General features: G+C 35.7%; 2 protein-coding genes across 10 annotated transcripts in view; one reads left to right on the forward strand and one right to left on the reverse strand.

Moving 5' to 3' along the window:
* LOC131688439 (protein alan shepard) overlaps positions 1-15,550 on the forward strand; it is a 592,207-nt gene that overhangs the window by 50,142 nt on the left and 526,515 nt on the right. The gene's annotated exons all lie outside the window — the stretch shown is intronic.
* Positions 12,113-13,082, reverse strand: LOC131688442 (glycine-rich protein-like). Its single transcript, XM_058972684.1, has 2 exons — positions 12,774-13,082; positions 12,113-12,699 (listed from the first exon to the last, which is right to left on the reverse strand). Exons 1-2 carry the CDS (start codon positions 13,047-13,049, stop codon positions 12,565-12,567), a joined length of 411 nt encoding a protein of 136 aa, XP_058828667.1. The 5' UTR covers positions 13,050-13,082; the 3' UTR covers positions 12,113-12,564.

Raw genomic sequence — 15,550 nt, forward strand, 5'->3', positions numbered from 1 at the left:
CCTGAACAAACATGGAAGAATAAATGGAGCTTGGGAAGTAGAAGAGGTTGTAGCTTGGAGTTTCTTTGTTTCTGGTACAGGATTAAATGCCGTAATTTGCTGTGGAAGTTGTAGGTTGGAGTTTTCACTTATTTGTCTTGATTTATGGTTCCGTGCTTGGGGAAAATGACACCAATTTTATTTGTAATATTAGAAATCCTGCGTTATCCTGCTAAAACGTACGCTACTAAGTTTAATTATCTCCATAGTTTGTATAACTAGATATACAGATAATTTCGTCCTGCAAGCCAGAGTCGACGCGGCACACATTGGGATGAAATGAAAAAGACGGTTTTTAATATTTGGGACGAAACTATTTGTTTTAGTACATTGATGTTTTCGGAGAAGTTTCTTTATTGTTTCAGTACCATAAAATAATGGTGGCTAATTTTGCTGAGTATACACCATCAGATTAAAAAATAATTTTCTTTATTTATTATTAACATGGTAAGGTGTCTATGGTAAGTTTGTAGCGGAACTTATTTTGAGAAACTTTATCGAAGATGCAAAATGTCTATTTCTTAAGGGAAAAAAGTTATAAAGTGAAAAAAGTTATAAAATGAAACAGCATGTCTGGTTTTGTTAGGTGAGCTCGTGTGATGGTATTTTTGCACTGATTTTGACAAACAAGCATTCGTTGGAAATGTTATGCATCTGGCAACCTCTTGGAAATAGTGATTCCATGCCTGGTTACATATTTTCAAGCTAAATCCAATAAGGCGAAGATATTTTTTGATGTTTTTTTAAATCTGGGGGGTACGATAGGTCACTGTATTCGAGGTTAAATAAAACAGTGTACGCACCTAGAAAATCAGCGGTTCAACTTTTATTTGAAGAGTATGAATATTGCAGATAATTGAAAAATAATAACAAAAATAATACATGCAATCCATTGACGTCATTCAGGTAAGAAAATGAGGAAGTACTAAATGATGTGAAAAATCATGAAATCGCGGAAGAAAATGTTGAAAAACATGTTTTTTCAGCAGCTGCGTCTTGCTTTATACTTGCGAATGACTTCTTCGGTGTTCTCGTCGACGCCAGAACGTGGAATTGAAGTTGTGCATTCCGGCTCACGTGGTTGCTTAGCTATGCGATGATCACATTTGCGCTTCGGAGCATTATTTTGGATTCCTTTTCCTTCTCTTTTTCGATCGTGTTTTTTTTTCGATTATCTACTTCAACAACACCATAAATTATTATATTGTTAACTCATGCGAAATATCTGACCCGCTTTCATTAGTGACGAGCACTTTCCTTTTCACACGAGCACGTAATGTTTTGAACGGAACTAAGAATTGTTTAGAGGCTGATCGAATACTGGCGCCATCTTGAACAGATGCAATTGTGTTCTTCATGTGCTCTTCACTTCGTTTTGACGTTTTTTGCACTAAATTACGCCCAATTTTTCTATCAACGTGTTTCTAATTTACAATATAGTAGTAGCCTATAGTGTCCCCAAATGGCTGCCCAATTGTACTCCCAAGCGTATGTTTCATGTTGCTATACATATTGTTTTTGAACAAAAATATCGAAAAAGTAATACAAAACTCGTGTATGAATTTTTACGTAAGAAAAAACTTACTTGATATTTTTTTATATTGATTAAATGTACCCTACCGAGGAAAAAAGATATTATGTTTTCGCAGGACAACACACAAAAACATAAACGACGCCGTAACTAATACAACCGATTCACAGTAACAGTCGAAATGACAGTCGTCAAACATGTTTTCTAACATGTATCTAATTCACGCAACATGAGCGACCTCTGCAATAACATAGTAAAAATAATGCTCTATACCTATTGTACCCCCATACCTATTTGACCCCATTCTATTCTACATACCGATATACCCCCTCAAATGAGTTTATTTCCCATAACCTTTTATATTTCTTACAAAGTATTGGAAATGTTAGATTAAACATTGCCTTCAGTCGTGAGGTAGATGGGGTGGTATATACACTGCTGGTCAATAAAATAGACGTGAAATAAAAATACCTGAAATTTTGAGTTTTCTCTAAACATATTTTTATATCCAAATATTTTTTAGTTAGGCACAGTCGTAAATATGAAAAAGAACACTTTTATTTGTAAATTAAATGTTATGCTTTATCGTAACTCTTTCTTCTTCATGAAATCCAAAAAAGTACCTGGTCAATGAAATAGGTGTATTGTAATCCATTGCATTAAAATTTTCCAATGATTTTAAGACTTGAACATTTTTAACAACTAATAACTTGTGTAAGCTCCCGTATTCAACCAAATTTTATTCATTTGTCTTGGCATTGAGTCATTCAAACGCTGATAAGTTTCCGTTGATATAGGGTAGCATTCCTTTTAAGCTCCTTTCCACAAACTATCCTTATTTGTGATATTTCGATCGAATAACTTCTTTTTGAGTACATTACGTAAATTTTCTACGGGATTGATGACAGGAGATTGGCATGGTCCGAAATTATAGTCACCTCATTATCCCGAAATCATTCCTTTACATACTTCGATGTGAATTGAAATTGTGAAATTGTCATGTAAAGGCACGTTATTTTTTTTAGCATAGGACTGCATGACATCCTTTAGGAACGTATCCTTTAGCCTTGCATTCGAATCTTGCCATTATAGTGGTGTTACGAAGAATAGGACCTGCGCCATTCCACGAAAAGCAAGCCCCAAACCTCATTGTTCTCTCCTCCGTGCTTTGCCATATTTTGCGTGTGTCGCAGATCAAACTGTTTGCACTTTGGACGTTTAACGTTTCATTGTGCATCGAAGGAAAACAGGTTTACCTTTGATTCGTCCCTCCGAAGGATATGTCGCCATTTTTTGATTCCTTCTGAACCAGGCCCATTAACGCTGTTGAAAAGCAAATTGCATTTTTCTTCAAAGACTTTGGCTTCGAAATAGTGGAACCTTCTTCGCAATTCTTCCTGGAAGATGGGAATTTTACGGCCTACAGCGAACTGTTCTCGGACCTACCACTTTTCCAATTTGTGCTGAATTGGTCTTGGATAACCCGAATGGATCAGATTTCGCCAAAATTGCAATACGATGGTCAGCTGCTGTATATGTTTTCTTGTTTTTTTTTTTGCGTGTTTCCTTTTTTTAAAGATTTTAAGGCATTTGTAACGAAGTTTTAGGAACGCCGCAGTGTATTCGCGACTAATTTATACGTCTTATCTTCTTGAATAAAATTTCTTAGCAAAACTCGTTCCACTTGAGTACAGTGAGATGCTCGACCCATTCTATAAAAAATCTTTGACTTATTCAACATTTAAATATATTTATTAACACGCAGAATTCAAACTTCGCCAAATAAAGCGTATGATGGAATTATGTAAAATAATATCACGTTAATATATTTCACACACCTATTATATTGATCACACGAAAAAGCCTGCGATAGTCTTGTTTTACATCTTGACAAAGATTGCAAATATAATCAGCGCTAACAACCCACTAGTAACTTGACAGATCTCAAGGCTTCTGTGTGCGGTAGGTGTGATTGAAACTGCTGCAACTTGGTATGCGTAATTGAGAGAAAAACGAAATAATCTATCACACACCTATTTTATTGGTCAGCAGTGTAAATACACAGATCATCAAGATATCCACATAGCAGCAATAAAATAGATTTCTAATATAATTCATATTCAGCGATCAGTATTTTAGAATCCCGAAATTCTAGTTGAAATGTGACTTCATTTGCAAGATTTATGTTTTACTGGTTATGGCGTAAAATTACCAGTTCCATTATTTATAGTAAGGATGTAAGCAATCAAACTATCGCCCAATATACAAAAAAAACAGTTATAACCATCATTTTTCTCGTGTTTATGGTAACTGTCACAACTCACGTATTTCCTGCTGTTTCTCTCTCCATTTCTATGTTGTGCCATAAGATCTTCAAATAATCTGAAATATTTGCAATGCCCAGGCTAATTTGATGTTTTCAATGTTATTGTGTAGAATTAAAAAGACAAAACTATTTTGGTCTGATGTTTCCCTATAAATAGGTTTCCATTTTAGTGTAGAACACTCGCGAAAACAAAATTAATATTACATTCCACTTAAAAAAAGAATTTTTTTATAATCCTGACAAAATTTAAAAAAAAATTGATATGAGAAACGTTGCACTATGGAGATTCATGTGACCTAAAATCGAAAACTACATTAACTACAAATTAATTTCAATTGTGTACCGAGCGTTTATATATACGGCAGACTAAGGAGACTTGATCCGCTTTTCTAATTTTTCTAGTTTATATAGTTTTTAGGTATGACTAATAATCAAATAAATATATAGAAATATTACACTGGACAAGAACTATGAGCATTTCTGGAAAACAACAAAAAAAAATTTGCCCTGTTATCAAACTTCCCATAAATATTATGTTCAGTGGTCTGTATGAATCATGGCGGACCGCTTAGAAATCACCCTGGGCGGTTGCGGATCCCACGGTTTAACATCGTTTTTATGCTCTCAATATATTATTATCAGTCTATACGAAAAAACATGATTTTTCAATATTCGTCCGAAAAAGATTTTTCTCTTCGCGGAATCTCAGTTCTAGTATATTCGATTAATGCTTTCTGATGCGCCTTTCAATTACGATGATGAGATCAAGTTTCCTCCGTCTCTCCTACTAAATTGAAAGAAATCCTTGGGTATCTCCTTGGGTCTGAAATGAAACATGCCACGAGCACTTTTAAACTTGTTATATCTCTATTGAATTCAAAATGAAACATATGTTTAAATATATGATTTGAAAACTAAGAATAGCTGCTTTGAGATGAGCATTTTCATTGTATTGGAATGAACTTTTATGGTAAATAACTGATCAATCTCCAACAATATTCATCAATTAGATCCGGAAATGTAACCCAAAGACCCCCTGAACTCTCGATGGGAGATGCAAGTTCTTTCTTCTAGCGAAGGTTTCATATTTGCCTTATGCTTTCAATACCAAAATTAGTAGAGAGGCGTTGGATAATTCAGTATGCCGTCAAGAAAAAAAAAACGAAAAGGTGATAACAAAACAGAATGGAAACACGTTGTTCTTTTGCTTTATCTAAATCATTTTTTCTTTTTTCAAAATTTCTTTCTATATACTCATTCTGTACAGTTCATTAAATTCATGAATTCTACTCGTTTTGTTTATTTTATTCATTTTATTCATTCTATTCCTTTTATTGACTTCATTAACATGCCCTGCATGTCCATTGTGTTTATATACAACAACATTTTCACACAGCTGGAGCAGTGATGCCAAAGATATTTTCAGTTATCGTTGAAAAATTATATTTTGATATATCTTCATTGTCTTAAAATATTTTTAAAAGCTGATAAATCTTTTAAATTTAGACTATCTTCGGCTACTTTTACCGCCCAATTGCACTATTGAAAACTATGCAGGAGATGTGTACTATGGATCGGAAGGTAAAAATTGAAAAAAGTTGATTTCATCCAAATTATTAAATTTGTTTGCTTTATTGATTTTGTTGTTTTATTTTTGTTTATTTTATTCCTATTATTCATTATTATTTTTAATAATTTATTTTTTCCGGTTTATATGTTTGATTTTATTTCATCATCTTATTAATTTTCCTCAGTTATTATTTTTATTCATTTCATCCAATTTGTTATTTTGAAACAATTTAATTTATTCTATTAATTCAATAACTTTTTGCCATGGGCAATTTCATTTGAGCTGAATGAGATGAGATCAAAACTCGAAGACTGAAGCAAGGCGATGCGCTTTCAAATTTTTCAATATTGCTCTTGAAGGAGCTATCAGGAGAGCTGGCGTGCAAAGGAACGGAACTATCATCACAAGATCGCATATGCTCCTTGGTTTTGCGGACGATAGTGCTCGATGATGATGTATTTGAAGTGGTCGAAGAAATCGTTGATCTTGGTACACTTGTGACTTGCGACAACAGTGTTTCCCGTGAGGTAAAAAGGAATGTTTCAGCTGCCAACGGGGCCTTTTACCGTTTACTTAACCAGCTTAGGTTCCGCAACTTGCAAAGGTCAACAAAATTCGCCTTATACAAGACACTGATTCTCCCTGTCGCTCTTTATGGCCACGAAGCGTAGACGTTGAGGGAGGCAGATGGGAGAGCATTCGGAGTTTTCGAGCGTAAAGTGCTGCGGACAATACTCCGTGGGATATGCGAAAATGGAGTGTGGCTCAGCTGCATGAATCTTGAGTTGTACCAAGTATACAAAACTGCGGATATTGTTAAACAGATAAAATGCGGCAGACTGCAATGGGCTGGTCATGTGGTACGAATGTCGGAAGAAAGAATTGCAAAATTCAGCAGGGAACACGAACACGTTGGCTATACGCAGTGGAAGAGAATAGGGTAATTTGGGGAGAGATGCCGCACATTTCTTAAAATCGATCCTGCATCAAAGTGAAGCATTCAATATTTCTCGAGTACTTTTTCAAATGGACGTAAGTAACATTGAGAGCCTCTCTTTGTTTACTTTCTCTTTCGTTTATTACGACGTCATTACAACACTTTGTACTAATTTTCCAGTACATATCGAAAACCGACGGTTTTTACTACAATATTATGCAAAGAGTAGAGTAGTAAATGTTGAAATGGCCGAGTAATGAACAGAAGAGAAAGACCTCAAAGAGAATCTCTCATTGTCACTTACGTCCATTTGAAAAAGTACTCGAGATTTGATAAAATCATTTTTATCAATTGCTACAAGTTTCGAAAATACTGTGAAATGGTTTTTCTCATGAAAAAAAATTCATCAAATTTCCATGAACAATTTTAAAAAAGGTCATTGCGGGAGAGATACCGCATGTGCGGGTGAGATGCCGCATCATGGTCACAAACTGAAAAAAGGTGATCAAAAGTATTTTTTAGCTATCGTGGATGTTTTTGTGATTAGGGATCTTCAACTGAGTTTCATGAAGTTTGATTGCACCTATAAATCGGCCAACGCCTTCATTTTTCTTAAGGGGGTAATACCATTTCTAGAAACATTTTTTATTCAATATTTTAAAAATATTTTTCTTTTGCAACCTTGTGTAACGGTTAAGTTGGAGTAACTTAATTAAGGGTACTATTTATTTATATGTTTGTACGAGCGATATGTTGGTGTGGGTTCCTTAAATTTTTTGGTTGTTTCTTCCAACAATGTATTTATATAACTTTGGTTTGTTCTTGAAAGATTCATTTTAAAAAGCATCAATTCGTCGGAATTTTATCATTTTTATCCCAAGATTGACATCACTACAAATCAATGCGATTACTAAAATTAGTGCCTGACACTCTTAAAAATAAACCGAAGTAACTAACGTGCCATTCGAGCCAATATATTCCTTATTATTAATCTATACCTGACGCAAATGATCATTTAATGACATTCCGAGGTGAAAATAATACATTCTAGCTACATATCCTCCGCCATCGAGTGCGGCATCTCTCCCGCAATTTTGATGCGGCATCTCTCCCAATTGTATGGGAGAGATGCCGCACGACGATATTTTCCTCTGAAATTATGGAGTGCACCGTGCTTATGATCAGAATGCCTTCTAAAAGGTCCCAGCTATTCAACCGATACACGATTTACCAAAAGAAAATCGAACACTTTAAAAAACCAAATTTTAATGTGGTACTGAAAAACTTTCGGCACTCCGTGATGCAACTGGACGCACATAATCATTAATAAAATTTTCATGAGTTAATAATAAGGATTATTTCCCATCTCCAGTGTTGTAATTCTTCGAAAGACAAACTCACAATATCATATTGCCGAATAAAAGTGACCCCATATACGAGATATAGAAAGTGCGGCATCTCTCCTGACGCGGTATCTCTCCCGAAATTACCCTATGAAGTCCCTGAACGTACATGGGAACTGGAAGGAAGCCACCCAAGACCGGTCCGCGAGTGATCATCCGGAGAACTCGCGAATATACGAATGGACACACGGTCATAAAATCAAATTTATACACGCGACGTTATATACACGCTAGCAAACGCGACATACAATCGCCTATGCGATCGCGCACGTTAAGGTACAATCGCTTGCTCTATTCGCGAACTGTACAATGAATATCACATTCAGAATCACGGCCAGCTGCAATTGGCCGTAATGGGAAAATTAACTGTCACAAAATAATTCCTCCAGGAGTCGCCCATTACCCTCTAAAAATAAATCGTTATGTAGCTTTTATAGGAAATTTAACAAAGAAATAAAGTCTCGAAGACCACGAAACGATCTGAGGCTTCTGAGAAAAGTTATTAAGCAGAAACCGATTGATGATCTGCCGATTGATAAAATATTCATTTTTTCTAGCACCACTGCTGATGGCTGTTTAACTGTATCCAATTTTGTTTTGATCTTCTCTTAATGTGTCTAAATCAATTATCGGAAATGTTTAGACACTTCACAAGAGTTTTGAAGGATAAATTAAGGCTTCTTTGTACATAATCAAAGTAAGTTAAAACTTTTGTATATAATTCTACCGTCAGTAGCAGTGATGCCATAAAAATTTAAATTTTCATCGATCTTCAGCGCATCAATCGATTTTTGCTTGATAACATTTTCCACAAGCATCAGATCATTTCGCAGTCTTCGAGACTTTGTTTCCTTGGCAAATTTACTATAAAAATCAGATATCTATTTATTTTTAGGAGGTAACGGGCGACTCTTGAAAGAATTATTTGGCAAAAGTCGATTTTCTCATACTTTAAACAGTGGTCAAAATGTGTAAATTCATGCCTTTAATTAGTTAGCGGAAAAACTTCAAGGTTCTGTGTTTTGGTGACTTTAGATAAGTTGTTGGGGCTACCAAGGCGGATTTTCGGAAGTAGACAGCCATGTTCCAAAATACAGTGTAAACACATTTCTGAAATCTAACTTTTTACTGGTAGCAAATAGACAGTTTCAGTCTTCGGCAAAGTTGTAGAAAATATTATTTTTAGCAAATCTTTCATAAGAATTGACTCTCTAACTATAGCCGTTCCAATGTTATGCGGTGTTTTCATCAAGACCCCATTCAAAATTGGTTTTTTCATGATAACTCTTGTAGTATTTATTTCTCCACAAATATGTGTTCCGAAATGTTTTAGATATTACGAAAATACACAACTTTGTTGAATATTTCAAGACAATATTATGTTTTTGGAGAGAGTTACAGCTTTTTTATGATTAATATTATCAAACTTCATAGCCAGTTTTCTCAAATAAATAAAATATATAAAAATTCAGAAAGGTGCAAAAGTACGAAATGTTAATATATACCCATCATACACTAAAGTTATCGCCGAGAAACAAAAATGTTACCCCGATGAATTATCCATAACTGTTACCGAGTTTTCTGTCGAAGTTGACTTACAAAAGCTTCTTGATCATACGTCAAACCGCATAGTAGAAGCGAACAGCGAAAACCTACAGTATTTCTCGGACGATAAACTCCTAAGGATCGAACTGACCGTAAAGTGGGGATTTGATGGCAGTTATGTTTATCTTATTTTTGGCAGTTTTTTATTCTTATTTTTGGCAGTTTATGTTCATCTTATTTTTAAATATTCAATATAACACATAATACGATCGCCCCGATTACTAGCACTTTCATTCGATCATAACATCTTAGGATACTATCGGATACAAACCATTCCTTCAGGAATTTGTAGGGGATTTATGATAGTTTCAAAATAACAATATTTCATCTGCATATTTTTGCAACTTTTTGAGAAAACTGGCTATGAAGTTTGATAATATTAATCATAGAAAAAACTGTAACTCTCTCCAAAAACATAATATCGTCTTCAAATATTAAACAAAGTTGTGCATTTTCGTAATATCTAAAACATTTCGGAACACATATTTGTGGAAAAATAAATACGACAAGAATTATCATGAAAAAAACCAATTTTGAAGGGGGTCCTCATGAAAACACCGCATAACATTGGAACGGCTATAGTTAGAGAGTTATTTCTTATGAAAGATTTGCTAAAAATAATATTCTCTACAACTTTGCCGAAGACTGAAATTATCTATCTGCTACCAGTAAAAAGTTAGATTTCAGAATTAATTAAAGGCATGAATTTACACATTTTGGGCGCAAAAATGTAGTTTCACCGATCGAGCTTAAAATTTGCAGAATCGTTTTGATACCTAAATGGGACCTAAAAAGTTACTCGGAGCGAAATTTTATTTTTTTCATATAACCGTGTCCCACTCTAGTGTTTATATTACACGCTGTACATCTTCAAATGGGTTTTTCCGCATTCAGTATTTCATGCAGACCTTGTAAAATAGACAAAAAAATAAATTAATTAATAAACGATAGTAATTTATAAATAATTGCAAATAAAACTATATTTTGCACTTGCTTTATCCATATTTTAGCACCCATTAAGTATTTCCGAGAACAAAATTAAGTTTGTGTTGAAAGCTACGACTCACTTGTGTGAATGGTAGCTTTTAACAAGATAACTTTGCATAACTTTAGTAGTTCATGGGCTGAATCGTGTATGTCTCTTAACCAAATTGAGTTTTACGGAAAACCTCCAATAGATTGTTTTCATCCTCCCAGTGAATCACAGTCAAGATTAATTTGTTGATCTAATGCTTTGAATTTTTGAAAAAAATGACGTCTTTGTAAATCATTACATGGTCCGGTAGTACATAATGTACATTGGAAGAACAAATTGGCTTTTTGTTCCAGCTTCGGATTTGAAGGTATAGCCGGGTCGCCCGCTTGTTATCAAAAAAAATAAAAAATACCGTAGAAACTGGATCCTTTAGCGGCCATTTTTTATCACAAAATCCAAAAAAAGATTTTTTCGTTGAAATATACTTGTTGAATAATTTGACAAAACAATTGACAGCTTTCACTATATGTATTCCCAAAAGAAAATCCCAAAATTGTTCTATTTAATGAAGCGCATGGTGGTCTTAGTCCTCCCATAAAAAATAATAACCGTACACGTGTCTCGTGTTTGAAAGATGCGATGATTCGAATCGAATACCCTTGATCCTTCCATTTGAGTCGATACGTTTAATAATAGAAGTTTTTCCAACCAATATGTTAACATGGATAGGATTAATAATGATGCTACGATAAATTAAGGAACAGTTACCCTATCTATTTTTTCTACTATTTTTTTCTTTGCACGCACCAATCATGTTGTACGTTCAATTACACACTATCAGGATGACTTGAAAGGTAAAAAGAGCCTATTATATGCGGTTCGATAATTTTCTAACCGATGGTTGCTCAAAATTTTTCATGTAAACTATCGGTTATAACTATCAAGTTTGATATAGGCGTTTGAGACTGCGCAAGCTGTTCTTGTCAGACAAAAAAAAAACATCGATATTTTGATTCACAAGTTTGGAGAAGTGAAACATTGGTCTTGTAATAATTGATTTTTTTTAGTTAGTGCTGCATGGCACAACCAGACGTGCAACTCATCAGTTCTAGGGGCCGACTACTTACATGAACTATCTTGTCTTAATAACACGAAATAAATATTTACGTAATTGAAAATAGATGTTCATGGTGCATAAAGACATGGATAATTTGTAATAGATAAACAATTTGTTCTTGAAATCCAGAAATTTTAAGAAAATTTTGCCTCACAGATGAAAAAAGAAAACTCGTATATAGCCAAAATATCTAGATGCTTTGAGATTGTTACGCTGATATTTGAAACGTGGTACATTATAAATATGACAAGGAGAAAAGAGTTATGACCAATTTTTTGGGACGATAAAAATTACCATGGGAGCGAACTAAGCATTCACTTCTTTCTGCAAATATGTAAATAAGTATGTATCAAAGACAAGAACAAACTTTACATTTCGTCAACTTTTGAATGCTATTTTTCGGACTTCATAAATGCATCCCACATAATATGGATGTAGATATAAATGAAATAATTTTTGTTTTGTAAATAATGAATTATATTTGGTTTGTCATTCGTTATGTACAAATTGTCAACGGTGGGAGTGATCAATTCTACCAAAATCCTAGTAGAACAGGTCACAATTGTTCTAATCGAACTTTATCATTATCGTTTGTATACAGTCATGCGAATAAGTCTACGGCTTAAATATAGAAACACCAACGCTGCTCGGTTTCGAGTTCACTGATGCATACAAAATCCACAGTTTGCCACACTCTTACTTCCTATGATTGCTTAGTAACTATCGGTTTTAGTGCGTTCAAACTACTTACACGTGTAAACTTTTTTTTTTTTGGTTTTGCATTATGCCATATCACACGACACGGAAGAACTGGTGTGGCAATGTTGTTACATCGAGCAGGGCTTATCGTTTCATCGGTTGGTTCTGCAACGGGGTTTAAAACAACCACGCCAACAGGTGACAGATAGATGAGACCAACGGTGAACTTGGCAGAGCTTCACTTTGATCTTTCCTATAATGACTAATTGTGCCAACACAAAATGTGCGCTTGCTCTGCGTCGTTCCGGGTCGTGTGAATCATCGGCAACAGTTGATAATGTGAATCCAGTTCACATCTGATTTAACCGTAGTATGCTGGCTGTTCCTGACCAAGACCGACTGCAACTTGAAGAGATTTCAGGTTGTCTCGCTTCAGCTTGACGTATCCGAGCTTGCCCTGGTATCCGACTTCATAGCCAAGATGGAATCCATGTTTCTGGAAAATATGAAATTGAAAACTTCTGTTAGACTGCTTCAAACCACCTAAACCACTCGTGACCAGCAACTTACGGGCTTATGTCCATAGCCATAACCGTGTCCGTATCCGTGACTCAGTCCGTAGTGAGCGTTATACAGGGGATAGTGTAATGGCGTTGCATATAGTCCTGACGGTACTGCTCCATACGGATAGTATCCTCCCGCTCCGAGTCCGTATCCAAGACCAATCAGGCTGCTGGCTCCAAGCAGATGGTGGGATCCTCTGTGCCTATGGCCTCGAAGGCCTCGGGTACCCTGGACTGCGACAAGTCCCGCCAAAACAAGCAACAAGAAGAAGTATTTGGCCATTTTACTGGAACTGGATCAAACTGCACTGGAGCCCGAGTGAGAACCTACTAGATCGATTAACCTGGCACAACTGATGGGTTTCGATGGGCCGCCGAAGGGTTTTATAGTGGAAAGTGATATAAGTTAATCTGTAATCACTCGCTGGCAAATATACGAAACTGCACCACCCCAAACTGATTGTACAATTGTTCGATGTTCGGCACCTGCTAATATGCCTATATGCTTGAATGAGCCGAGCCTCGGTGCATGCAGTTGCAGCGGCAGCGGCAGCAGTGCGTAGGTACATATCGATACGCATTTTCTAGCCTTTGCCGGACTGCCCCTGGCTAAAACACACTTTTTGATTGACTTCGCTTTCGTTGGCCCTAGATTATTTTGCATCGAGAAAGAATTCAAACGCACGTAAGTTCGTATACTCCACACACATCAGGTGCGTCCGACCGACACCCACCGCGAACCGTCGATTGTTACCAACAACAAATTCTATCATATTTTTTTTTCGAACGCGAAAACGACTTTGACTTGCGTGCAGCAACATGTGTTTTTATGTAATTTGGGTTGTACCGCGGCTAGCGGTTCTGGGGGCTGTTGGTGCTTCTGGGGTCGCCCAAAGTGTTATTATTATCGACAGCTTGCGTGAGAGTGCTGAATGTACCGGGTTTGATTGCCGGGTTTTGGTTGGCGATTTTTTTTTCGTCGGTACTGGGTAAATAGGTATCACTGAGTCTGTTACACGTTGTCGGGGTGTGATAAAAGTGGGCAATGGCTTAATTTCGCACTTTGGAAATGGGGTGGAGGTGTGATTGTTTGCAGACAGAGTTTCACTAGGAACTATTGAACTTTTTTCTATTCAGTAAGTGTTTGTCACAGGCTGTATTCCGTATAAGTGCATTTCAATCAGGGGGTTATATACAATGGTGCCATTGAAAATATCCGTGGTATGCCGAGTTATACGTTGGAATTATAAACCAGTCGTATGCTCGATCACTGTATGAAAGGGTTCTCAGCGTCAATGCAAACTAGATTAAAAAAGAACTCCACTTTACTTTGGTTTCCAGTGAAAATGACCATCCTGAATTTACAAAACCAATAATATATCATTGCAAACTATTCAAACTTTTGGTTCAATAAGCTTGCTTTAAAGATGCTCCAAGCCATCTATGAAATCTGAATTCTTCTTTTACCAAGCAGTTTGAATAAGACGTGTATTGTTGGTATCCGGAGTAGGTTAGGGTTGTATCACCCGGCTAGGAATCACACTACAAACCAGAGTTACAAATATTCGGAATTCATTTTAATGAAAATCTATCCTATTAAACTTCAATATGCAGTGAGGCAACCGTAAACGTCAAACGAAGCAACCACGCTTTCATTCAATGCAGGTATTCGGTTCCAATTTTTGCTCGAAGAGAACGAACGAATCAAAACACTATGCGAGCGATAACAAACATTGTTTTATGTGTTTTACCAGAATAATTGATGACTATTTTTACACTGTGAACACCAACGCCAAATTAGACCACGTGCGTCACCGCCAACTTACATAACATTTTATGAAAAAGTGATAAAAATACTTCTATACGTATTAGACCGGCACGAAAATTGTCCTATTTCGGAACACATTTTCAACCGAAGGATAGTTGGCTTCATAAGACTAAATATGAGCAAAAAACAAATATGAGCTTGTTCCTTGGCTTATGGTTTATACATAAGACTTTTAAATTTTGTATGTAAAAATATATCGGCAATGAAAACAATAAATTCATTGAAAATGTCAGAATCGTCTTGTACATCCTAAAATCCTCAGAAATAGGTACAGTAAAAGGTGTAAGAATCAACATTGCCGAAGACTGTTAATTGATTTTATAGTAATCAGATATTCAAATATATAGGTATGTGTTGTCTCTCTTTCTTGCAAATGCTTAGAATGGGGTATTTTCAAAAAATCTGCCGTCTTTCAAAGCCAAATGACTTTATTCGGCGACCTCCAATCAATATGCAGCCTTCAACAAAGCTGTTCGTAATAAAATAAACTATGCGGCCTCAAGTTTTGAGGAATGCAGAGTCACTGTGAGTTAGTTATGGGTCATTCCATGCGAAGTGATCAAGGCACGTGTAATCGACCTCCACGGATTTGAACAAAATTTAGAGGAATTGTTCATCTAGGGCCATATATAAAAACCCAATTTTTTGTGACAATGGGACCACCCCTCGGGTCATGGGAGCACCCCCCGTTTTCGAAAATTGCCAAAACTCTTGATTTTCTTTTGATCATATCTCCGGTTCTATTTACTCTAGAATCAAACCACAAGATGGCTTTTGAAGAAAATTGTTCAAGGAGTCTATAAAATATATTTTTTTTTGCCGACAGTGTTGCCAACTATACAATTTTTTCAGTTAAATATTAAAAGTTAATTTTTCTCTCAATAAGTATATTTTAATTTTGAAATTTTTAATGCCATCGCATTCCTCAGACATTTTTACATGATACATAATATGAG

Source organism: Topomyia yanbarensis, chromosome 3, assembly GCF_030247195.1.
Source record: "Topomyia yanbarensis strain Yona2022 chromosome 3, ASM3024719v1, whole genome shotgun sequence".
Taxonomy (NCBI): Eukaryota; Metazoa; Arthropoda; class Insecta; order Diptera; family Culicidae; genus Topomyia; species Topomyia yanbarensis.